The 27767-nt window shown below is 33.2% G+C and overlaps 1 protein-coding gene across 1 annotated transcript in view; it reads right to left on the minus strand.

The window, feature by feature from the left end:
* Window positions 1–2553: 2553 nt before the first annotated feature.
* The window catches only part of BRD7 (bromodomain containing 7), a 39759-nt gene continuing 14545 nt past the window's right edge, over window positions 2554–27767 (minus strand). The window contains exons 6-17 of the mRNA XM_074293359.1: window positions 26148–26258; window positions 20849–21033; window positions 19844–19967; window positions 19191–19266; window positions 10328–10435; window positions 9854–9989; window positions 7069–7180; window positions 5124–5180; window positions 4301–4415; window positions 3703–3846; window positions 3338–3481; window positions 2554–2807 (exon numbers count right to left, since the gene is read on the minus strand). Of these exons, the coding sequence (XP_074149460.1) occupies window positions 2752–2807; window positions 3338–3481; window positions 3703–3846; window positions 4301–4415; window positions 5124–5180; window positions 7069–7180; window positions 9854–9989; window positions 10328–10435; window positions 19191–19266; window positions 19844–19967; window positions 20849–21033; window positions 26148–26258 (1368 nt within the window). The 3' untranslated portion in view covers window positions 2554–2751. The remainder of the gene's footprint in view (window positions 2808–3337; window positions 3482–3702; window positions 3847–4300; window positions 4416–5123; window positions 5181–7068; window positions 7181–9853; window positions 9990–10327; window positions 10436–19190; window positions 19267–19843; window positions 19968–20848; window positions 21034–26147; window positions 26259–27767) is intronic.

A 27767-nucleotide genomic window follows, 5' to 3' on the forward strand; every position in this document is an offset into this window, starting at 1 on the left:
ACAAGCCGCTTTGTCTAAAGATTCAAAAACTGATAGCTCCAAGAACTGCTTTTAACAAAAAAACCAAGTTTTGGTTTAAACAGGTAACATGCAGAGTTGTTTTTGTTGTTTAAGGGAAAGCTGTTGCCTTACTTTATAAAATGAACTTTTTTTTTTTTAACAAAAGATTCCCATTAAACCATAAAATACTGCAGCTTCTTAAAACTTTTTTGTTGTGTTAGTAAGAAAAATGTCTTAAAACTGAGATTATTAAGACACTTTCATGGGGTCAGAAGTTGAGTTGGTAGGGTTCATAAAAGGACTGTGTAGTTCAATCCTTTCAATCTGGCTATGGGACTTTTGTCAAGTGACTTGCCCAAGTTCACAAGATTGGGTGATAACAGTGAATAGATTGTAGTAAGTGGAGTCAGGAAGACCCAAGTTTCAATCTAACTTCAGACATTCATTAGCTGTAAAACCTTGGGCAAAGTCACCTGGGAACACTCAGATACAGTTTCTGCATCTGTAACACGTAGATAAGAACAGCACCTTCTTCCGGGGTGTTTGTGAGAGTCAAATGGGACAGTTACCTCAAATAGCCATATCTATGCTATTATCCTTATGGCAGGTTAACAACAATAGGTAGCATTGATATGGTGCCTGCTGGGAGGTTAGTGCTATTCTCTACATTTACCTTCTAAAGAGATTGAGGTAATTGACTTGCTCATAGCCATGGAATCAGAACCAGGCCAGGCTCTATGACTCCAAATCCAGTGCTCTTTCCAGAACACCAAGTTTGAATAAATTTTGGTGAGTCTTCAGCATCTTCCTTTAGTAGATTTAAAAGTTGAGAACTGAATGGTACTTGACTTCATTTTAGGAACTCAACTCACCATGATCTTAACCCAACTCAAGGGAGAAGAACTGATAAGGTATAACATTTCTGATTGGAATGGGTTGACTGAAGGTGGCTTATATCTAATTATGTCCTTTTCAAGTTATTTCTTTCAACCTTTCCCCCCTCAGATTATTTATTTTGATGCATCTGTGATTTCAATGGTGTGAGAACTCTTCCCCTAGATGTTAACTATAATATTTCTAGACCATCTTAGAGATTTTTATTCACAAATCTTTCCATATATCCTCCCCAAAAAGCCTTATTTAGAACACATATTTTGAAAGATAACTTTTCCCCCCCTACAACTTAGCTGTTTTTGATAGTATTTAAATCAGTACTATTACAGGAAATGTTAAGATTTTTCAAGTCAACAAGTATGTGGTTCAGGGAGAAAGATAATTCCAATTAAATTACTTCTTGCAAAATATCCTTATAATTCTTGAACTTATTATTATTTACTGACTACATTATTTTTTGGTGACATTGCAGCTTCGGAAAATGATTTTTAAATTTTTAATCTAAATTCAATATATGTTTAATCAAAACTTCTGAGAAATTCCACTATATTCTCAAATATGAGAAATGTAATGAACCACCTCATGCTGCCTATGGCCTCCACTTTACCAAAACAGCTGAATTCTATTGCAGTTGACCTTTGTATTTCAGATAAAAATAGATCAGTATCTGGTTAAATTCAATGTTAATGAAGTCTCTGGCATGATAGACATGACCTTTAAGAAAGTGTAAGTAGAAATGTATACTTTATGACTTGTTCAAGGATGTATTTCCTGCTATTATCTGTTTTACTGACTTCCCCCCACCAAATTGTTCTAGGGCAGGGGAATGCCTGAAACAGAAAGTGGAGTGTGTATATGTAAAGTACCCTGTTGCTATAAAATGGGGGGAGGGGGATGGAGGATGAGGATGGTGTGAGTACAGCCCATACCAAGCATGTGGTTTATTTAGGCTAGCTCATTCACTAGAAACTTGATCAAAGTATGTGGTTCACCATCATATATGATCTGCCTAGAATACTAAGAACAATAATGGCTAACATTTATATAGTGCTTATTCTATGCCAGGAAGTATGCTAATTACTTGCAATTATAATCTCATTTGATCCTCACAACAACCCTAGGAGGTAGGTACCATAATCATCCCCATTTTTTAGATGAGAAAATCAAAGCAGATAATATGTCAAAAGTCACATAGTTATTACTATGGTTTAAACTGAAGCTGAATCTTCCTGACTGGAGGTTTTATTCTCTATTTACTGTGCCACCAGTTGCTTTAGGGCAGTTAGCAAGAATCTGAAACATTTTCTTAGCAACAATGATTAAGTCTTTTCCCACTGCTTCATGCTTTTAAGTTGGGAGCTAATTGGTCCAATTTCCCTAAGAGAAAACTACTATGGCAAATATGAATAACCCAATTGTTTTAATTAATTCTGTATTTTTGGAGTAGCTTGGTTCTTTATACCTGTCTTATCATAGTCATCTGTCAAAGGAATGTGTCTGTTTCTGAGCTGAATCGCTTCATTTTTAATTTCATGAACTTTGAAGATGTTTTTATCCTGAAAGTATCAGTTGACCTTAGAGACCTCTTGGTAAAGGTGTTTAAACAAAACAGATTTAAAATAAGGTACTAAGTTGTTGCTGAAATTATTAATAACATACTTGGTCATTCAAGGTTCAGATTTATTACTTTAATACATGTTCTATCTCTGGAACACTAAAATTGATTGTTCCAAAGCTTAACTCATTAAAAACACAATTTACAAATATTTAACTTGCCCTGAAAAATTTCCAAGTAAAGAATGAAAAAAAAATATATACACTATATATATATATAATCAAAATACCACTGTTAAAAGTTCAAGTTCCATCAGATCCACATTCAGTGGTACCAATTTTTTTTGGTTCTTCCAGGTCTGAAAAAAAAAAAAAAAAAAAAAGGTACATGAACTTCTATTTTTATTCAGAATTTCCCTTTAAATGGAAAAGATAACTATCAAGAACTATTCTTGGTGACTTAGTGATGTATGTTGGAGAAAATGTAAAATTCTTCATTAAGGTAAAAATGGAGAGTAAATTGCTAGGTTTTAAAAAGATGCAAGAAACACCACTGGTTTAAAATACTACTTCTGCAAAGATATGTTATCTTTACTGGCAGGATTGCCCAAGTGTTTCTTTACAAAAAGCAAGACAGTTGAAACTAATTATCTGTAATGTTTTTTAAAAGTTCATAATCCTTTTAAATGTTCAGAACTTTATGGAATTATATACATTTGCAACAAATGGAAGAGGATTGCTAAAGCTTCTATTTTCCTATTGGTGCTCTGTGGAGCATATGCTGTTCACTGGACATCTAAGACAGGAGCAAAAAGCTGTAAGAAGTCACTTAACCTTGATCAAAATAAGGAAAATTTCTCAAAATAAGGAAAAAAACCCAAGAACTCACCTTCTGTTAAATCTATAAAGCTGTTTTCCATAACAGGAGAAGGAATAGAAATTCCCATTGCTTTCCGGATTCCATACATGCTCACTATGTCACCTGGGGTAACTTGCTGTGCAAGTTCTTTTAGATTATTGGTCACTCGTTCAGCTAGGAAAAAAAAAAATCAGTGAAATTAAATGGAAATTAAGTCTATGATACTAACCATTGTTTTTTTCTCAAGATAATTTCATTCAAATCCCAAAGAACACAAATTGTTCCTGCTTTTGTTTGGCACCATTCACTAATTTGTTCAAGTCACTATTGGGCAAGTTCATCAATCATAACAAAATCCCAATACTGCCACGTTTTTATTAAGATGACCAACATACCTAAATGCATTTCTCTATAAGATGGTCCCAAGAGACAGATCATATTAGGAGGAGGTCTGGTACTTAGACGTTCATTCTGAGCCTCCTGAAGTTCTCTGAGTAATTTGGTGGTTTCATCAAGTTTCTTCTGGAATACTTCTGCCTCTGGGTTGTGAGAAAGAAACATGTTGGGGGGGGGGGGGGGGGAATGAGGCTTGCAGGGCACATTCACTCAATGGCTGGCCCCTAATGTGCAAAAAGTTTGTTACCTTTTTTTGTGAGAACACAAATGAACTTGGTCAAAAAAGCTCAATCTTCTTTATTCCTTGCCTAGGATTACTTATTACTTAACTCAGGGTTAAATGCTGTAGTTTCTAACTTTTGAATGTGGGCAATAATTATAAAAAATTCAGATTCCCCCACCCCCCTCCTCCTTGATAGCTACATTTATTCTGTACAATATTGGAGTTAAATAAAATTTAAAATGATAATGTTTGGTATGCATGAAGAGTTGTGCTCCTCTTGCAAGAATTCCATGTCCTCCTCTGAGGGGCTTGAAAACTACTGCTTTCTCCCTTGTGACATTAGTTAATTTCGCCACTTTTATCAGAATACTCACCTTCAGAGTCAAAAATCTCAATCTGGGCTCCAAAGTTTGTGACTGCCTTTAGTGCTGTCAATCTGTCCTTATTAGTACTAGAGTCCAAAGAGCCAGCTGAATCTGTTTCTGTAATCTGTCAAAAAACAAAACAAAACAAAACAGAAACAAAAACAAAATCCTCCTCCAATATTGTGTTTAAGCCTGTTAAGTTGGATGATTGCAAATGGAAGATGAATAAAATGACTTGTGGATGAACTCTGCTAAGACACATATTTTTGCTCAGTAGTCATAATTTTTGAATCTGGAAAAATGGTTTCATAAGCATCCTTTCAAAATGCTAAGCTCAAATGTAAGCAAAAACATGTCCATAAATTTTCTACAGTATGTATAATGTGGCTTGTTTTTTTTTTTTTTTTTAACATAATCTACTCTACAACAGGAGTAGCGTACCATTTTCTTTGACTTGTAATTTTTAATGAAAACAAGAGGATCTGCTAACTCATCCTCTTAGCAAAGAAATCTGTTTTAACACTATCAGTCTATACTGTTATTTGTTTGAATTTTTAAGAGTAGATAGTTAATATAAGCGGTTTCATATCTCCTAAGGCAAGACCTCAGGACTGCCTGGGAGAATGGAATTGATTTTTTAAATTCTGAGGTTTTAGTTTTAGAATCAATATACTTAAAATGAATTTTTACTTTTTTAAGGAACAGATCAACCTCGAAAATGTGCTCGTTAATAGGACAACAGAAGTCATTTTAATATATAGTGTTACCACATAAACCTTTTAGATGATTGCTCTCCAGATAAATATGTTTTTAAAAAATGATATACAGTCACCTCCACATCTTTTGTACTGTCAAGACTACCATTCTGGGTTTCACCTTCAGGTAAGGGCTGCAGGGAGAAAAAAAAAAGAATCTTCTGTTGCTACATCAATAAAAAAGGAAAACTAATAGGATGGAGGTGCTGTAAAATTAAGACACATTTTATATATATAGGAAAAGATAAGTTGCAAAATACTATCTTAAGAAATTTCAAAATGATGCTTTAAAATGAATTAGATATTTAGAAAACTACCATGTAGCTGTAACCTTTTAAATCTATTGACAGGGAGTGTACCTATCTAATGATTTCAGGATTGATAGCATACCTAAAAGAAAAATACCTCATACATTCAAAAACTACTTTTTAGTTATTAGTCTGATAAACCAAAGATAGTGAAAGGCAAAGAATGTTAGGGTCTGCTCTAGGCTCACTTGTCTTAAGCTTATCACAAAGGAAGAATTTTCTTAAACTTTTTTTAGAAATTAGCCTGGGGAAAGGGAGTCTAATAATGGGATTGTATTAAAAAAATAATAATAATACCAAAAACAATCACACACTTTGTTTTTCAGAAGCATTTTTTAGAATGCACAGACTGAGATAGCTGGATGGAACACCAGCCGTGAAATCAGGAGGATGTGAATTCAAATCCAACATCAGATACTTGATACTTAACTAGCTGTGTGGCTCTGGGCAAGTCACTTAACCTTAACTGGCTTTCTGCTGCTTTCCTTCCCCCTCCCCCCAACCCCACAGATCAGTACAGAAGGTAGGCCAGAAAGAAACATATACAACAAGTAGGTCAGTTTTGCAAGCTGTTGGTAATAAGATTACATGACTTCATGTATAATTATTTTTTCTATTCTACTTTATATACTTCAAAATACTAATTTTATTTGTTCAATTCAGAGGAAAAAAAAAAACCCAGTGGCCTACAAAAGTGTACCTTTGTTATCACAGGGCTTTTTACTTAAAAGTCAAATGATATTTATACAATCCATTTGAAATATTATACCTCTGGAATGATGAAAAATTTAGTAGAAATTTCACTTAAGTTGGATAAAGAAAGATGTTTACCAGAATTTCTGAGTAGAGGGATGTCTTTTTTCCTTGGTCTAAACATAGCAATTAACTGGCCATTAAACCCTCTGAGTAGCAAAGCTGAAGAATTGTTAGACCCTAAAGAATAGCAGGCAGCAGCAATGCACACACAGAGGAAGTTGGTGAATATCAGTTCAACTTTTGAAAATGTTCTTGGTACTCCTATGACCTCTTGAGGTACACGAGAAGCTGCAGAAAAGTGAAATCTTCTCTAGTATAAAAGTAATACAAACGTTGTGAAGAAAACTCTTCCCTATCTCACTTGTAACTGTTGCTGTTATTGTTCAGGCATTTCAATTGTTTCCAATTCTTTGTGACCCTACTTGCAAAGTGGTTTTCCACTTCCTTCTCCAACTCATTTTACCATTTTACTTGGAGTCTTCCTGACTCCAAGCTCAGTGTTCTAATCACATTGCCATCCAGCTGTCTCCTACTATTCCAACTTGATTCCAACTCTAGGTTTCGGGTTGAGAGACAGATTAAGTTCCTGTTAACATGCAGAACTCCGATATTTAAAAAAGTAGGCTCTACATAATTATAAGCTAGTTCATAATTTCAACGAAGTTAGTATACAAATTCTGTTTCATAATCCTATACTCCTAAGGATGATGTAAACTAACATAAATTGAAATTCAAATTCAATTCTTCAGAATTCTCTAGGCAAGAAATTCCAGCAACTGAATTATTAGTTTCCGCTCATTGTCCTCCACCCCATGACCTTCACCTTCCCTGGGTGGGGCTGTTTTTCAAAATGAAAGGAATTTGGTTCTCATATTGATTAATACCATAGTTTCATAATATTGAGTGATAGATGCTTAGAAACCGTGATGAATGGTCCTATCTTTATTACAGTTCTTACCGTTTCAAGCTCTCTGAGGGACCGAGAATGTCCTCCTTTTGTTAGAACATCCAGTAAACTATCTGCCATAACATATGGATAATCTTGTGATGTGGCCAAAAATTCATGGATACTAGAAAAGAATTATAAAAATAACTTACGTAAATTATCTCAGTAGATATAATCTTGTCAACTCCGGGCTAATAATACAGGACACAGAGAAAACCACCATAACCTAAGAAGTAATTATTCTAATATCTAACATTTTGTTCAATAAAACTAGGATTTTCTAATTTTTGAATGATTTCTTTACTACTATATGATAAGGGAGATGAAAACACTGAAATGCTAACGGGAATGACATGGAAGATTTATACTATCTATAGATAAAATATAATTGTATATCATTTAATTCAATAAATATTTCTTAAATGCCTGCTATGTGCTAGGTACTAAAGAGACTTGGAAAACATCCATACTTAGGGGCTGGACAATATATAACATTCCAGGAAATGAATTATGAATGGCTGGACAGGTAGGTGAACCAGAAGGCAACAGTGTCATGGAAAACCAATGAGAAGGAAATGTTAAGTAAGAAGAGCAGGAGTTGGATAACTATCAAAAACTCCAGAAATGTTATATAGAACGAGGAATAAGGAATGACTGTTAAATTTGGCAGACAAGAGATTGCTAGTATCCCCTTGAGAGGGAAGTTTTATTCCAGTGTGTTTGGTTCAGTTTCAAATGGGAAGTAAGGAATGTGATCATGTTGAATGTACCTCACTTAAGGATGATATATTGAGGTGAAGGCAAGATTAAGTGAAAGTTTTTTTTTAAAGTACTGGGGTACTTTAAAAAGTACTCTTAGTATTGTAGATAGTGGAAAAGGAGCCAATAGCTAAGAAGAGATAAATGAGGAGCGCAAAAAAGGCAGAAAGAGGAAGCTGCTGGAGGAAATAAAGGGAATGGGACAAAGGGTACAAGATGAAGTTTTAGCTTTGGCTAAGTTACCTCTTCTTTAAATACTGGAGTAAAGAAAAAGGTGAATGATGATGTATAAGAGTAATTTTGAGATATGAAGAGGGAAGTTGAGGGAGCTTATAATGTATAGCTTCAGTTTTCTCAGTAGAATAGGGGTCAAAGTTTTTAAATGATAGGAAAATAGAAGGAGTTGAATATAAGGCTTGAGTTACATATGAGAAGGAATAGAATAACTACTGAAGGGACCTCATAAAACAATCAGGGAAGAATAAAAGGATTATTTTGTAGCACTGAGGGCCTAATTGGAATTAGAGAACATAAGCTGGTTGTGAATTTAGTTGGCACATTAGTATGTCTTCCTCTGGTGATGGTTAGAAGTAATAGATTTGGAACAAAGACAATGAAGAGTGGAAAGTAATTTGGGGTCAAGGATGAGTAAAGCATGTGGAAGGATAAAGGAATCAAGGGTGGAAAACAGGACATTTTAACTGGTCAACTATAAAGTCAAAGAAAGCTAAAACCAGAATAAGAGTGATAGACTTGGGAGAAAAGGGAGGTGAAGAGAGACTAAAGGTAAAGACAAAACAGGTTTGAGAAGAATGAGGCAGAAGGAGATCTCTAAAGATAGAACATTATGCAGAGGGGGTAATCTGGAGATGGCATTGTTATATGAAACTTGATTAAAATGATTATCACTGTGTAGGGTGAGGTTGAGAGAAGATTCAGGTCATGACAGCTGAGGTTGATGAAATGGAGGCCATATTACTCTAGGTAACCATAATATGTATATCCTAGTTTCCAAAGATGAGGTCAGGGGTTGGAGTGGACAGAAAGACTTTGAACTAGAATCTGAACTTGAAAAAGGAGTTTGAATTCTAAAGGCAGATAGATTACAAGAAAAATGATGATACAGATAAAATGAATATCAAAAGGAGGAGAGGTGACAGAGTGATGGACCACAAAAGGATCTAGATAGAAGTGACAATAGGAAGGAATCTACCTCCTACTTCAGTATATACTGGGGGCAAGGAGTTATAAAAGAGTGAAGTTTCATGTTGACATAAACCGCTAGGGACACTTCTTTGTTCTGACCACTTTTCTTTTAAAGAAAAATGTTTACCCACTCCCTTTTCTAATCTTCTAATCTGCAGCTTCTGGCCAGGGTTTCTCTCTTACCCAGCCTACAAGAAACAAACAACTTTACCCATGTCCTTTTGACCCTAAAGGAAGCACACAACTCTCACAAGATTTTCTAAGGGTAACAATGGAAAATAGAAAAGGGGTTAAAAGATTTCATAACCATACTGTTCCCTTTTCTCTTACAATTAAAAAAATTTTAATAGGGAAAGATATTTCATTGGGTACTAATTGTACAAAGGATTGATGAAATATTACTGAATATTTCAGAGGAAAATAAACTCATTCTGATTTAAAACATTGCATCATAGAATCTAGATGAGCTGCGGCTGGGCCAGCTAGATGGAAGTTGGGGAAAAAAAGGTGAAGCCGCTGAAGTTCACCTATCCTTCCTCCTCCTCAGTCAGTCCTATTACCTTATTCCTGAAAAATTAAAAGCCAGATGAACAGAAAAACTGGGAAGGGGAAAGGAAGACAGGAGGGTTGTAAGTTTAGAATAGAGGAGAAAGGGAATAGAAATCCTGAGGGCGTACTTCATATTTTAAAATGCCTAGTTAAGTTGGGCACTCTCTGAACAAGGATAATTCTGTAATTCAAACAAAATATTTTCAGATAAATACAAATCTTACTGTCACGAAATTATTTTAGAAAAATGTAGTGCCAAAATGCTGATGAATTGATGACTCACCTGAAACCACCTGGAAGATTAGAATCTTCCCCATAAGTTGTGTAGATTAAATCAGAATCATCCTTGCTGATATTTGCAAATGTGGAATCATAGTTTGGTGCATAAGAACTGTAGGGTCCATAATTCAAGTATAACACTGTTGAATAATAAAAAACCCAACACTACTATTTTGTGGTTTTTTTTTGTTTTTTTTTTTTTTTTTTAACAACACATTTCTATTGATTTCTGCCTTGAATTGAAGATGTCTAGTTGTTTCCTTCCCCCCAAAGGTAGTCATAAATTACATCCTGTATATAAAAGTCAGCATACCCAAATATATTTTTAAAGTTGACACTCAATTTTTGACAATGTGAAAAATATATTTAAGATAGTTTTTTGCCAAGATCTTTAGATATTATAGCATCCTCTTTCCCAACTTCCTCTTTCCTTCAGTGCCTAAAAGGAGAATGACAAACTACTATTTCCAGATCTCACCAGGAGTAACTTTATTCCTTTTGTCCTCTTTGAATCCCTGTAATGTATTAACTCCAGACTGAAGTCTTCCAGTTGTCATTCCCAGTCTTACAGGGCAGTAGCCAGGTTCTGAAAAATAAATTCAAGCAAAAAAGACAGCTAAGTAGATAGCTGTTTGAAGAATTAAATTTACTGCTATATCTAATATCTAGGATCTCATTTTAAATAATAAGACAAATATTGTAGACTTTTCTTTAAAAAAAAAAAAGATTTGGACAAATATTGTAGACTTTTCTTTTAAAAAAAAAAAAAAAGATTTTTTTGGTAACAAACTTTTTTGATATTGTTTTTCTGAATTTGATAATTACCAACAAACCCAAACATTTCCAAATATAAAGAACACAAAAAGTATTGTATATTAAACCAAGAATCTCATTAAAAACACACACACACACACACACACACACACACACACACACACACACACACACATATATATATATATATATATATATATATATATATATACATACACACACACAAATAAATATATATGCCAAATTTACTGTTAGTTTTAAAGTAGCTTAAAGGGATCACTATTTTGGAAAAAAAAGTTTTGATAACTACATTTCAATATAATTAGTTTCCTTTATAATCTTATGTATTTTATTTATGCAGTCAAAAACATTATTCGGAAAAGGTGTCCATTTCATAAAAAGGTTAATAATCTGTATTAAAAGTTATTCTGCTTGCTTGTTTCTTCTAAACCTTTTTCTGTTCATTTAAAAAATATTTCATCGATACTTCTTTCCTTCCTTCTTTGTCTATCATTATCACTATTTTTCTACTTTTTTCCCCCATCTGAAAACAAACAAAAATCTCTCCCTTTTTTACTTTCTTCCCCTTCATCTGAAACAAACAAACAAAAATCTCTCCCTTGTACCTTGTACAGATTACTGTAGAACTTTCAAAAAGAAAGCTAGTCTGGCATGATGGATAGAGAACCCTCATATCTTCTAGTCATTCAGGTTCACTACATTAGTTCCAATCAGTTGCCAGATTTGCAACTGTCTACTTTTCTCCATGCTGACAATGCCACCTAGTTCAGGTCTTCATTATGTCTCACCTGGACTACTGAAATAACCTTCTAACTAGTCTCCCTGTTCCAAATCTCTCCTTCCTTCAATCTATCTTCCAGAGAGTTGCCAAAATGTGGATGTAACCATGTTTTTCCCTCATGTCATTCACTACCTTTAGAATCAAATATAAACTTCTGTCTGGCTTTTCACCCAAGTCCCAGTGTTGCTCTCATCCCTCTTTGGCTCTCTGTAGAACAGCAATTCTGGCTTTCTTGCTATTTCTCCACCATTCTGTGAGATTGATGAAGTACCTACTAACAGCATGACACACACTGTACTGAGTGCCAGGAAATTAAAAACACCCTAAATGAAATCATCTTTCCTCATGAGGAGCTTATGATTTCTTTAAACACATTTCATTTTTTTTTCTCCCACTTTGTTCTGGCCATTTCTCACAGCAAGAATGTATCAACCTCCCCCCCTCCCACCTATGCCTCTTGGGAGTCCCTCATTTTCTTTAAGTCAGCTCACACAACTATTCCCATATTAAGCCCTGCCTAGTGATCTGGCTATCAGTGTGTTCTCTCTAAATATATATATATATATATATATATATATATATATATATATATATATATATATATATATATATATATATCCTGTAAATATGTTTTGGAAATATTTGTGTACATATCTTAATAGAGCCTCAGCTGCTTGAAGGTAAGGATTTCATTTTTGTCTTTATGTCTCCTTAGACTCTAGTACACAGTATATGTTTAATAAAAACCTGAACTGCCTTAAGAGTCAGGAACTGCCAAATCTAAGTACCTTTTTTGTTATATGTTGTGGCAGGAACAATCAAGGGCAACTTTTAGAAATATAATCTATGGGACCTATGACAATAATGATGATAACGATGACAACATCTAGCATTTATGTATTTTTTTTTTTTTTTTTTTGGCCAAGGAAATTGGGGTTAAGTGACTTTCCCAGGGTCACACAGATAGGAAGTGTTAAGTATCTGAGACGAAATTTGAACTCAGGTCCTCTTGATTTCAGTGCTAGTATTTTTTCACTGCACCACCTAGCTGCCCCTATATAATGTTTTAAGGTTTGCAAAATGCTTTAAAATTTTTATTTCATTTTATCCTTGCAAAAGCAGAGATAGAATGCTGCCATTGTTTCCATTTCACAGATGAAGAAACTGAGGCAGAAAGAGGTTAAGTGACTTGTCTTAGTGTCACATAGCTAGTTAAGTGTCTGAGGCCACATATCTGAACTTAGATCTTCTAGACTCCAGGTGCTCTGTCTACTATGCCATCTAGCAGCTTCTAACCAAGTATTTAAAATTAAGAGGTGTGTATGTGTGTGTGTGTGTGGGGGCAGCTAGGTGGAGCAGTGGATAGAGCACCAACCTTGAAGTCAGGAGGCCCCGAGTTTAAATCTGGCCTCAGACACCTAACACTTCCTAGCTGTGTGACCCTGGGAAAGTCACTTAACCCTAATTGCCTCAGCAAAACAAAAACAAATAAAAAATAAAATTAAGGTGTGGGGAATAGGTATGATGTAACCAGAAAAATCTGGAGTACTGAATGATAGGAGAAAAACTTTGCTCATGTAACTCCAATACATTCCCTCAATCCTGTCTCATTTTATATATATGTTATTTAGATGTAGACAGGTTCAGTGACTGGCCTGGATTACAAATCTAGATTGGAAAGCTGGGAAATGAACATCTCCAGATACCTTCGTAGTGGGTGAATAATTTTCTTCAAAAAGAAATTAATTTTCTGGCCAAGATGACAGCCTGGGTGGTCGAATGAAAGCCTTACTCCATATCACATCTACTCTAGCAAAACCCTGAAATTCAGCCCAGAATAATGAATAAGAAAGTCAATGAAAAGTTATAGGAAGCATCTTTTAAACCAGCATAAACTATGCTAAACATAACATAAATTGCATAGGAAGTGATCCATAAGCCTGATGACCACAAGAAAGTGGTATGCTGAAAATATCAGTGCAGAATAAATCTCAGAATGACCAGAAGTGGGTAAGAGACATATGTGGTTGGCAAAGCTTTCTTTGTTCAGAGGCAGTTAAGGTTGAAGAGTTCCCCAATTGATATCAGGTAGAGACCTCAGAAGTGCCACTGGCCTCAGCAGTGCAATTAAATTTGAGAACGGGACAGCCAAAGTAAAGGGTCCTTAATGATGTCCCTAACACTGTCCTGAGATGGCAGAAAATGTCCTAAAGATCCAGCACTCTGAATCTCCAAAAGCCAGAAGGCCTAATTCTAGATGGTAAAGGTTAACCATTGAAACACAGATGAGACCAAGAAGAACCAATCATCCCACCCAAAAGTGTAGGAGTGAAGAGTTGTTGGCCCTTGTGGAACTCAATTCAGCAACTAAAGCTGGAGAAAAAGTGAAATCAAAGAAATCACTGAACAATTCTAGAGAACTTCCAAAAGAAACAGTAACTGTATTAACTATGAACAGCAACTCAAGGAAAAAAATGGATTTTTCAGAAGCACTACATGAATATTCAGAAACAAGAGATAAAATAAAATAAAAACCTTTGAAAAAAAGATTTGAAAGGAGAATACTTTAGGAAAAAGTGGTAAACTTGAAAAATGGGTTCCTTGAAAACTAGAACAACTAGAAGTCCATGAGAAGCAAACTGATATAAGAATAAAATTTAAAAACTGGGAAAAAAATGTTCAGAAGAAAATGTAAGGTAATTGATATAAAAAAATAACTTTGACTTAGGAAGCTCATCAAGGAGAAAGAACTTAAGAATCAGTGAATTCTCTGAAAAATATGATTCCTTCTTCCAAAAATGTGGATAATATTACTTCAAGAAATCATAAAATAAAAACTACTCAAATTTATTAGAACAAGAGGGCAAAGATAGAAAAAATCCACCAATCACCTTCTGCAAGGAACCCAAAAAGGAAAAGTCCCAGAAGTATTACAGCAAAAATACAATGCTCTGACATCAAAAGGAGAAATATGGGAAGCATCCAGAGAGAAACAGTTTAAGTACCAAGGAACTACAGTTATGATCACACAGAACCTGGAAGCTTCTACAGAAAGGAGAAGAGATCTTAGAAATGCAATATTTCAAAAAGCAAAATATACAGATTTATAATCAAAAGCAAATAAATTTTAAAAATATTCTGAATAGAAAAGAGAAATTCAGGTAGTTATATCTCAGTGGAAACATGTTAAATCCCAACCATTTATACTCAGATTTTATTCCCCTAACTTTATGATCTGTAATTTGATTTCCTAAGTAGACCACCTGATCACATAAAGAAGACTTCATCTTGTAGCATTTTGCAGTATATGTCCTACCATAAATTACTAAATCAGTTTTCTGTTATAACTCAATTTCCACCGAGTTTGAGTAGTCAGTTTTCATCAGACTAATCACCTTTTATACACTGGCAATCAGGGCCTATGACGTGAGCCTAGGCTGTAAACACCTTGAGGAAAAGGACTATATAATATTATAGTTCTTACAGTGTAAAGATCTTTGAGCATAGGAAGAAACTTCAAAAATATTTTCTAAATGATTGAAAACAAACCAGAGTGAAAATCTTGTGACCCCTTCCCTTTCATCTTGTCCTAAACACAGATCCAACTATACTACCTTAACCTTAGTATAGTGTTTTTACAGATGTGACATTTTCTCTTAAAGTGCATGATATTAGCTACTCTTTTTGAAGCATGATTTATTTCTTATAGATAGATTTAGATAAAAACTTTATTTTGAGTAATTCTTCTCTCTCTCTTTCTTTTTTTTTTTTTGTGCTGAGGCAACTGGGGTTAAGTGACTTTCCCAGGATCACACAGGTAGGAAGTGTTAAATGTCTGAGGCCACATTTGAACTCAGGTTCTGATGCTCTATCCACTGTGCCACATAGCTACCCCTATTTTGAGTAATTCTTATCTAAAAGGAATCTGGGCAAAAAAGTGAATTTTTGTATTTAAAAAAAAAGCATTTTTTATTTTCATTTTATACTTAATGGTAATCTGCATAAAAATTCGCAGAAAGTTATTTCCTCAATTATTCTCTTGAGTATTGCAAAGACTGAAATGAATTAAATTTCAACGTCATTGCAAGATAGTTCTGTAGTGTTTCTTGTGCCAGCACTGCCTACTAGGCATGTTTAATAAGTTTCCAGGGGACATATGTAGGTGAATTCATATATTTCTTTCATATTTCTAAATACAACAATACAAAATCATTTATTCAAAAAATGTTTTCAAAAGTGACAATCCCTTACATTGAATTCCTTAAATGATTTCATATAGATATTTTCTTTAAAATAATACAAATTTATCTCACAGAAACCAACTTAAGACACTCAATTCTAGAGTGAGGAGGGGCCTCAGAGATCACTAGAGATCATTAAAGAATAACAGGTGGCATTTATATAATACTTTAGTTTACAGTGTATTTTATATTTCATTTGATATTTACAACAACCTGTGAGGTAGATGCTATTACTGTCTCCATTTCAGGGATGAGGAAATTGAGGCTGAGAGATTAAATGAGTTGGTCAGGGTCACTTAAGGTAATGTGTGAGCACATTAAAATTTAAGATCTCTCGACTTCAAGTTCAACACCTCAATTTACTATTCACTGTACCAGATAACTTCCACAGAAAAAAGAGGTCCAGATGAGCTAAATGAATTACTTAAGGTCACTCAGCCAGTTATGAGCAAATCTGGGATTAGAAAATTCACTCAAATCATTTTGTACTCTACTATCATATTCCACTCAAAGAATGTTGTCTATGTAAATATGACATATAGTGGGAAAAGAAAGCCTTGGGAAGAGATAAATTGCCTAGATGTCAAAGATAGATCACTTTCTCAGATAAGAGATGAAAAAACTTTAACAGCATAGTAAGTAAAAATTAGTATCTATTATAGGTCTTACCTGGAGCAATGAATCATATTTTAGCAATGTAATGTGAACCAGGACTTTATAATTGCCAAAGTATTGTTATAGCATAGATATTAACTCCAAACATTTATTTTACTACTTTAAAATAATTTAAATTTGATATTTTTCATATTTTATATTAAAAGATATGATGAGGACATTCAAAAAAGGTTGTGATATCAGCTCCTTATGCCACTGCATGATATTCTTTGACCTAATAATACCACTATAAAGCATGAATAATTCCAAGAGAGATTAAAAAAAAAAAAAAAAAAAAAAAAAAAAAAGGAAAAGAACCTGTATGTACAAAAATATTTATAGCAGCTATTTTCTCAGGGCAAAGAACTTGAAATTGAAGGGATGCCCATCATATGGGGAATGGCCGAATAAATCCTAGAAAGTGATTATGATGGAATATAATTGTTCTATAAAAAAGGATGAGCAGGATACTCTTAGAAAAACCTGGGGGCAGGTAGGTGGTACCGTGGATAGAGCACCAGCCCTTGTCAGGAGGACCTGAGTTCAAATCTAACCTCAGACATTTAATAATTCCTATCTATGTGACCCTGGGCAAGTCACTTAACCCTAATTGCCTCAAGAAAAAGAAAAAGAAAAAAAAGAAAGAAAAACCTGGAATGCTTTCCATGAACTTGTGCCAAAGGAAATGTACTATGTTCAATGCAACAGCAATGTTGCAGGATGATCAGCTGTGAATGATTTTGCTATTTATACAATGATCCAAGAATATTCTGAAAGTTTTATGATGAAAAATGTTATCTATACTCAGAGAAAAAACTGCTTGTATTTGAATACAGACTGAAGCATACTTTAAAAAAAAAAGAAAGGGTTTTTTTGCGTTGTTTTTTTTTTAGAAGGATGGGGTGGACATCTCTGTTTTCTTTCACATGACTTATGGAAGTATTTTGCATAACTTCACATGTGTCTTTTCAATGTGGGGAGTGAAAGAAGGAGAGAATCTTGAACTCAAAAGTTTTAAAAATAAATGTAAAAAAAAATTGCTTTACATATAACTGGAAAAATAATGTGTGTGTGTGTGTGTGTGTGTGTGTGTGTATAAACACACACAAATACCACTGAATGGCTATATATATATATATATATATACACACACATACATACATACACATATATATACATGCACATACACATATACAAAAAAGATAGAAATATATGACACTATTGATGATACTGAATGATAATATATTCAGAAGACCCTAACCACTGATTTAACTTTTGATTTTGAGGAGGAAAGAAAATGAGCTATGGAAAACTGGGGAAAAAAATTCTTACATCCAAGGTTTCTGATAAAGGCCTCATTTCTAAAATATATAAAGAATTGACTCAAATTTATAAGGAATTCCCCAATTGATAAATGGTCAAAGGATATGAACAATTTTTACACAAAAAACTTAAAAGCCATTTCTAGTCACATGAGAAAATTCTCTAAATCACTATTGATTAGAGAAATGCAAATTAAGACATTTCAGAGATACCATTTCACATTTCTTGACTGGCTAAGATAACAGGAAAAGATAATGATATATGTTGGAGGAGATGTGGGAAAACTGAGACAGTAATACATTGTTGGTAGAGTTGTGAACTGATCCAACCATTCTGTAGAGCAATTTAGAACTATACCCAAAAGGCTATCAAACTGTGCATACCCTTTGATCCAACAGTTGTTTCTATTGGATCTGCATCCCAAGAGATCATAAAAAAAGGAAAAGCATCTATATGTGTGAAATTTGTAGCAGCCCTTATTATAGTAGCAAGCAATTGAAAACTGAGTGAATGCCCATCAGTTGAGAAACAGCTGAATATAAGTTATGGGATGAATGCAATGGAACATTATTGCTATCTAAGAAATGATCAGAGGATGATTTCAGAAAGGCCTGAACAGACTTACACAAACTAATGCTAAGTGAAGTGAGTAGAATCAAGAGAACATTGTATGCAGAAACAGCAAAATTATGTGATGATCAAGTGGCAATTCCAATAGTCTTGTGATGGAGACATCTGCACCAAGAGAGAGGACTCTGGGACTTGAATGTGGATTACAACATAGTGTTTTCACTTCTTTTGTTGTTGTTTGCTTGCTTTTTTTCCTTTCTCATTTTTCCCCTTTTGATTGATTTTTCTTGTGCAGTATGATAAATGTGGAAATGTGTTTAGAAGAATTGTACATGTTTAATCTACATTGGATTACTTGCTGTCTAGGAGAGGGGGAGTGGGGAGAAAGAAAAATTTGGAATACAAGGTTTTGTAAGTATGCTTATTGAAAACTATCTTTACATGTATTTTGAAAAAAAATATAAAAAATATCAACTCTCTGCTATGATGAATACTCATCAGACCCCCTAGAAAGGGCCTGGAGTGAACTTCTGATTATTTAGAAAAGGCACTACTTCTTATCACTTTAAATTTTTTGATAATTTGCATAAAATACATGAAAGGAATACTTTTAATTTAAATAATTTGTTCTGAGAATTAAAAACTTTAGAGATACTTCTTAAAATAAATGGAAACATGCATGAAGTCATTTTAAACTACGGTTGGGAATCATGACTAAAACATACACTAAGTGTCCAAAGGCTTTCTTTACTTTTTAAATGAACATCAATCTTTTATATCTACTTATTTTAAGTTTAAATGGTAATAAAGCTAGCAATCATTAGCAAATCTCTAGTACACAGCTAATTTAGCTTTTTAGGGATAAAATGCTGATACTGACACTATCTGGAAGAAACACTAACCTATACCAATGACAAGCATGGATTTCAGAACAGAGCATCAGGTTTTTAGCTTGTTTTTCTGTGTGAAAGACATACCTCCTGCAATAGGGTCCACAGGATTAAGAAGGCCTAATGTTGTGGTTCCATCTGGTTTTCTTCTTTCAAACTCACACTAAAATGAAATAAAACATTGAGAGGAAGGATTAAACTGTTTTATAATGTACTCTGGGGATTTCAGCCATATGACATTAAGCAGGAGAAAGCTTGGCTTTAACTTTACTAAAAATAATGTTATGACAATTAGTTAACATGAGCATTAATTAAATTTCCACGTCCACATATACAATGCTGCCCAGTATAAAGGGGCATATACTAATGAAAAGTCACGTTTTAAGTATTTCACTTTAAAATCCATTATCATCAAACAACATGATTTACAAAGAAAAAAAAGATGAGCATTAAGATTATCATAAAATCATATATCATATCATCATTTTAGAATATTTTAACAAAACAATTCACTAAAATCTAACAATAAAACAGGTTATTTTATATACAAATGTATTAGTAGTAATTTTTTTTTGAGGTTTTTTTTTGTTGTTAGTGAGAAACCACATTTGGGAAGGATGAATAAAATCTATGGAATCTAGATACTCAAAGTTTAAAAATAAAATGAACACAAAATAATAATGAGAATTAGTAAGAATGAAGGAACAAGCAAGAAAAAAAGGCAGGAAAATATTAATCACCTGACTATTTATAAGTCTTCTGGTCAACTTTCCTCCAGATTCTTTAACAATGCGGTCAATTTGTTCTTGTTCCCTTTCTAAGTTATTGCTTTTAAGTTTATCTTCAAGTATATCTTTGTCTTTCCTGAAAATACACATTAAATCCAAGTTAAAAGAGAAATGAATAGAAAAAGTATTCAAATGAATTCCAAATATATGAACAAGTATAGTGGAGAAACGTGCCCTATTGGTGTCAACTGAAAATTTCTTTATGAACCACTGCATAAATTAAAACCCAATATATAATTTAATTTTCTCTTCAGTGTCCTTAGTTATAAAATCATTAATGGTATAGTCCTCAAAATGAATTCAATCTCAAGCTTTAAAAAACAAAAACAAAATAAAATTTTGGTTCTTAAAAATGTACTAATCTTCTAAGTATACCATGGATGGTGGGTTTTTTCCTTTTAGCCAGGAAGGACTCATGTTCATTTTCATTATAGCTGCATTTGGTAGATAATGGTCCTGTGTGCAATGAAGTGAATCTTTTATATATATTTTTTCCAAATAATTAAAGTAAGTTAAATGGGAGAAACATGGTTGGGATGAAGACAGGAGTGGTGCCCACAAATATTTCACTATCCTTCTATGTAAGAAATGCTATACCAATACTTGGGTTTATTCATGATTCTGTTTAAATAAACCATATAGAGGTAAAACTTAAGGGGAAAAAAAAACCTGGCAATGTTGTGTTGCTAACATTTCTTAACTACCTTAATAAGAAAATCTATTTGAAATAGCTTTGTAAATTGAGTTTGGACAATCATATACTACTACTTCCTATGAGGATGAGGAAAAAGGAAGGGAAGGGATGAGAGTAACATATTATTAATTCAGACTTTCTTGATGTATATCATACATACTCCCTTGTCTGATAGCAGAAACAATGATCATGCCTTAACTTCCCTTAGTTAGTCAGTAAGGTCTGTTTTTTTTTTCCTACAATAATTTAAGGAGGTGCTTTACTTTTTATTTTCCTTATTTGGACTTTTGAAAACTTTAATATCACTGTCCAAAGAATCATCTTTATCTTTTAGCAGATAGCCATTGTCTTCCCCACTCTGCTGTATTTCCATTTTGTCTTTTTGCTTCCGGGTTTTCTGCAAATCAGCCATGAAGTCTATGCTCTGTTTCAAGCTCTGAATTCTTTCCTAAAACAAAACAAAACAAAACAAAACAAAACAAAAATATTAAAAAAACAAAAACAAAACACACACATATATATACACATATATATTATGCAATATTATTAGTGCTTTTTTTTTCTTTTTTAAATTCTCAATTAAGTAAACTTTTCCAAAGAAAGACTACACATCAAACATTTTGGAACCATTTAGGATGATGTCAATTAGGGAAGATAACACTAACAATCAAAAAAATTAAAAACAGAACATAATTATATTAAGAACCATTATATTTAGAAATCCTGGCAATACGGTCCAGCTCTGCCGAGGAAAGAAAATCAAATTATGAGTTTTTGTATGTTCTTCTCTGAAAGACTTGAACCCAGTAAATTGATAAAAGAAAAACATTTTGAGCAATTATTTTTTATTTTTCTTTGACAAAGTCAGAATATTTGTATATATATAAAAAAAGCAAGAATTAAATGTAGTTTCCAGGACTATAATTAAAACAATCTGTCAAATCTTATCTAATAGATTAAAATGTTATCTTTATTACCATATTAAGTTCTGCTATTTAAGAATCATCAATTATATGTTAATCCTAAGATACTGAGAAAACCATCATATTCAATCAATATAGGGGTCTCAAGACTTGGTAGTTTTTTCTTTGTGAGAAAACATTATAATTTCAGGATTACAAAAGGCTGAAGTTATATTTTCTGCCTCATAATATAGAGAGCTAAATTTTGCCTAAACTGTCTAAAGAAGTTCTCTGATCCTATTTTATTAATTTTATTTTCAAATGTCAACTGTAGCAATTATTTCTGTCACTTTTCTGGGGCAAATCCTAGAGAGAAAATTTAGCTCCTCCCAGGCATCCTGTCAAATATGTGGATAGAGCATGATCAACCATGTATGCTGGCATATGGAAAACTATGCTCCACACATGGTCATCTAACTTACACCATTATTTCTAGTAGCAGCTACCAATATGGAGGTGCTAGTATAGGGGTATTAAATGAAAAACAGGGATCTTAGAGATCACTTTAGGAATGAGGATACTGAAGCCCTCAGGAAGTTGAAAAACTGGGGCAACTAGGTGGCCCAGTGGATAGAGCACCAGCCCTGAAGACAGGAGGATCTGAGTTCAAATCTGGCCTCAGACACTTAACACTTCCTAGCTGTATGACCTTGGGCAAGTCACTTAACCCCATTTGCTTCAGGGGGAAAAAAAAAAAGGTAGTTGAAAAACTTGTTCAAAGTTTTGTTGCTAGTCACTGGCATACAGACATGACCAGAACCTTAATTTCCTGATTCTAAGTATCCTTCTCCTATACCATGCTGAATGCCAGTAAAAATGATAAAAAGCTAATTCACAAAGGTTTCAGATCAGGGAACCCCAAAACATTACTGTTAAAATCAGGGGAGTCTCATGATGATAATTTCCAGTATTTTTTGCACACACACATACAAAAACTTTCAAGTTCAATTTTTACTATATTTTGGACACAAAGAGGCAGAACACATAATAAAGGATTGAGTGTGGAGTTAAAAGAGCTCAGATTAAGTCCCACCTCTAATCCATGGTTTTGCATGCTCTGTGTATTTTCTGGACAACAAACTACAGAGTAGTTTACTTGCACTGGTAAAGGGGTGTTCCTTTTAGCAGTTCTAATCCTCAAAACATAAGTGTTGTTTTATGTGTGCATGCCAATAAAAATTATTCAATTTAGCAAATATATAGAGAGAGTATATTTTGCTTGTTAATTAAAATGTCTCCTTAATGAAAAAATCAATTACAATTACACAATTTTGTTAACTGAAAAGTTCTCCTGATGTACTCTAAAATTCTAGTAACTATACTGGCTACTAATTCTCTCCCTGTCTCTCCCTATGTCTGTCTGTCTGTCTGTCTCTCTCTCTCACACACACACACACACACACACACACACACACACACACACACACACTACACCCCTATTTCTTTATCCAAGCATTAGTTAGCAGACAATCATCATTCTACATATGCTCATCATTCAAATATGAAGATGTTTCTAACAGCACTTGTGTGCAGATATGCCTGGAAAGGCAGAGATTTGACAGGCCTGTTCATAACAAATACAGAAGAAAAAGTTATCAATTTTCTGGAAAACATTTTCATAAAAAATTAGAGCTATAAGGGAATTAAATATTTTCTTGTACTTATTTCACTGATAAGGAAACTAATTAGGGTTGAGCAGGGGCAAATGTTTTGTCTAATGTTGTAGCAAGTTAATGATAAACTGGAACTAGAATTCAAATTGCCTGACTTGTGGTCTAAAATGTTTTCATGAAAGGATATGCTATGTGCTATCAGAGTTACTGCTACAAGAAGAGTTAATTCAGGAGAACTAAAATAAAAGTCTGAATATCACTTGCAATAATCCCTCCCATCTAGGGTGGAGGGAACAGGAAACTATAGCACAGGATGGGTAGGGCTCCTCAACAGGAAAAGATCTAGAGAAAAAAGATGACAAATAAGAAAAAGAGAAAACAGAATAGAAAGGGTGGTCTCTGTATTTTGTCTTAGCAACACTTTATAAAATCTAAATGAAAGTAGAATCTTTTTTAAAATTTAATTGTATTTTTAGAAATTCTTATCAACTGGAAGTGGATATCCTCAACATAAAGAAGATCCAACTCATTTCCAGTTGATCAATGATGGACAGAAACAACTATACACCCAGAGAAGGAACACTGGGAATTGAATGTAAAACATTAGCACTACTGTCTATCTACCCAGGTTACTTATACCTTCGGAATCCAATACTTAATGTGCAACAAGAAAATTGGATTTACACACATATATTGTATCTTGGTTATACTGTAACACATGTAAAATGTATGGGATTGCCTGTCATCTAGGGGAGGGAGGGGAAAATTTGGAAAAATGAATACAAGGGATAATGTTATAAAAAATTACTCATGCATATATACTGTCAAAAAATTTATAATTATAAAATTAATAAAAAAAAGAAAAAAAAAGAAATTCTTATCAACAAATAGAAAATTTATAATCAAAGTTGTTTGAAAGTTTATAATTTGTTTCATGCAATCTTTGTAAAGAAACAAAAGTCCTTCACTGTAGTGCAGTATAAGTACAAGTCCAAGTAATTAGTCAAAGGCTATTAACTGTTATATTCATTTTGATTTCAGATTTTAAAATCAGTGCCATAATTCATAAGACATTTATAGCTTTCCAATCTGTATTGAATTTGGGGATTTTCCTAAAGACACTGAAATAAACATTTCTCATTTTCTCTTCCTTAGCAAATCATCTCAGGGAAGGAAAACTAGTTTACATTCATTCTCCACACTTTTAGAAAAGGGCAGGATCTGATGCTGTCTAAATATTAGCAAGGTAAAAATAATTGTCTGTCTAAATGTTTTCTTTTACCAGTTTACTGGGTTCAAGAATCTTTCAGAGGAGGACATGTTGACACAAAGTTTCATAGCTGCATAACTTAGTGTTTTTCCTAGTTGTAACAATAACTGATCACTACACAATTTATGTAAATCAGAAAATCATGAACTTTTTGTCTACACATGTCAAAAACTTACTGCTATTATTTTTTAAATTCCTGAATTTTAAAACACAAAAGTAATTTTTGATTCCTTTTTTGCTCATCACCTACTTCTCCATATCTATCCACTCTGGTTGATTTTTTTCCCTCCAAAGCCTTATTTATAATTGTTTCTTTCTAGGCAATGTGGATAGTGTGGAAAATAACTGTGTTTGAAATTAGAGGAACTGAATTTGAACCTCACCTCTATTATTTATTTGACCTTGAATAAGTGATTTAGCCCTTTGGGGATTCATTTTCCCCTATCTGTAAAACAATGGGGTTGAATTAGAACGCTAAAATCCCTTCTAGCTCTAAAATCCCTTTCCTCTAAAATTTACTGCTTTGGTTGCTATTCTCATGATGTCATATATGAATTACAAGAACAGCTTCCCTTTCTAAGTGTTCTACTCATCTGAAGTCTCTAATTCAACTTATTCTATATGCTAGAAAAATCTTCCACAAATAGTTTCCAATGTCAATCCTCTAAACCTCTTGTTGCTGACACACAAAATACTATGCTTACCTTATCAAAATCACATTCTCAGACTACCATTCAAGGCTCTTGCTATTTCTTTTACAGACACCTTTCCCATATTCCCACCACCCACAATTTCCTTTCCTCTCCTTTCCAATAACAAATATTTATTAAATACCTCTTGTTTTAAAATACTGTGCTCAACACTGAGGGATGGTGATATAAAGTTTATATAAGATGCATTTTCTAGCCTCAATGAGCCCAAAGTCTGTTTGTGGACAAGATATTAAAAGACATCTGTAATGCCTAATATGACATAAATGAATTAGAGTTACAAAATAAAATTATTCTTCTTCAAGGTCAAGTGCAAAATTCTCCATCTTTTGTCTCTTTTTCTTTGTCCTTTTAAAAATGTTAATATTATTGCTGAATGCATTGTTTGAATCACTAAATATAGTTCTTCAATTTGTATCAAGAGTTTGCTTTGTGATTACTCATAAGTTATTTTAAATATATATATTTTGTTTCTTCCAACTACACTCTAAATTCTTGAGTGTTAGCCACTGCATATAATTCCTACATAGCTTTTCCTTTCCATGTCATGCATATAGTATTGCTATTACATTAGACACTTGGAATACTTTTATCATAAAGAAAAATATATTGCTAAAGACCTCATACATGATTAGATCAATCTTTTCCTAGAACTTGGTAGTATTACTTTTAGAATACCATCCAGAATAAATAAAAGTGCTACAAGCATCCCCAAGAAAGTTGTGACAAAATAACATAAACTTTAGAATTGAAAGAGACTCCTGAGCATATTTAATCCTATTTTTCAAAAGATTTAAATTTACCAATTCCAAATGATATTTATTCTACTTCTGTCTCTCTCTCACTTCAACATCATATGTTTTTAGATGGCTCTTCTTTAATGTTTTCTATTATAAAAATGATTTAACTCTGAAGTAAATTCAGAGCTTTTCTAGAAATATTCATTTTGGTTTAAGCACAAAGATAAAATTTCATTTTCATAACTTATAACAACGGTTTTCCTTTACCTGGCTAAGAATTTTCATTCCTGAGTGCAACAGCTTCTTTGCAGCTTTATAATAAATGGTTTCCGGTTTATTGTAAATCATGGCATTGCTACACATCAGCTTGAAATTATCCTGTGGAAAGAAATTTAAGGGGGAAAATGTACAAAGAATACTTTTAAATTATATGATCTGTTCAAACTCATTAAAAAAGACATTTCAATCCCTTCTCCTTTGCACCATGAAAAAATACTCCTCTCATTTCTTTCACTGTTCATCAGTGGTAATTTTACAAAGGAAATTAAAATGTTGAAGTATTGATTGACAAATGAAGAGATTAAATTTGAAAAATAATTCAAACATAAAACATTATTTTTTTCACAGAGGACTAGCCATATGTAAAATCTAGAAAGAACATTTTTAGGAATCAAATGTTAAGAAGTAGATTCCTTCTACTCTCCACTAAATAGTCTTAAGAGGTCAAAAGAGAATATTTTTTTGCTTCTCAGAAAAAATCTTTGTTGAAAGGAAATTACAAATTATTTTGGGAAATGATTTTTTGACACAATGAATATTTTTACTTAATATTCTTTTATTTTTGGATTTGAGAGCTATATAGGTTGAATATTAGAAAAAGCTTTTCAATGTAAAATAAACCATACAATTAATTATAAGTTACCACAGATAACATTACAACCTAGATTATCTAAAATTTTTGTTTCCAACGTACATATACTGGAAACCTCCTGGCATTTTTGCAGAATCAGGCAAATTTCAATTGTGTGAATGTGAAAAAAAGCATATCAAGCTATAACTAAAATATCTCAAACACTTTGAGAGTTAATGATAACACAGATGTTATGAACAGTTAAGAAGAATTACAGTTCTATTTTAAACCACAATGAAAGTTGGAAACAAGACAGGAATCTCAACACTAAGTAAAACTTTAAAAAAAAAACACTCCAACACATGGAATCCTAAAAATCTACTCAAGTTTAAAATGGAGACATATTACAATTGATTCTGGATATTCCCTGATATAATCTGCCATTTTGTTATAGGTAGAAGTAAGCTTAAAAATATAGGAAGGGCGGCAAGTTTTGAAGGAACTTAAAAAAACTGGATCATAGGCAGACAAAATTGACTATGGATTTACACAGTATATATAAATTTCATTAGCAACAAAATATACAGCTAGATTATAGGTTTGACAAAGTATAACAATTGTATCTAAGGTATCTAGGTGGTAGAGTAAATAGAAGTCTGATCTAATCTAGTCTAGCTAGAAGACCTTAGTTCAAATTTAACCTCAAATACTTAACCAGCTGTGGGACCCTAGTTTAAATTACTTAATCTCTGTTTGCCCAAGATTCCTCAGTTATTAAATTAACAACAGGTACTTTTCATTCAGGGTTGTTCTGAGTCCTGGAATCAGGAAGACCTAAATTCTAATGTGACTTCAGACACTTACTAAGCTTTATGAGCCTGGGCAAGTCACTTTACCCTCTTTGTCTCAGTTTCTTCATCTGTAGAATGAGTTAGAGAAGGAAATGGTAAATTACTCCAGTATTTTTGCCAGGAAAATCTCAAAAGGAGTCACAAAGAATCAGACACAACTGAACAACAACAAATATGGGAATTTGT

Source organism: Sminthopsis crassicaudata, chromosome 2 (genome assembly GCF_048593235.1).
Source record: "Sminthopsis crassicaudata isolate SCR6 chromosome 2, ASM4859323v1, whole genome shotgun sequence".
In the NCBI taxonomy this organism is placed as follows: Eukaryota; Metazoa; Chordata; class Mammalia; order Dasyuromorphia; family Dasyuridae; genus Sminthopsis; species Sminthopsis crassicaudata.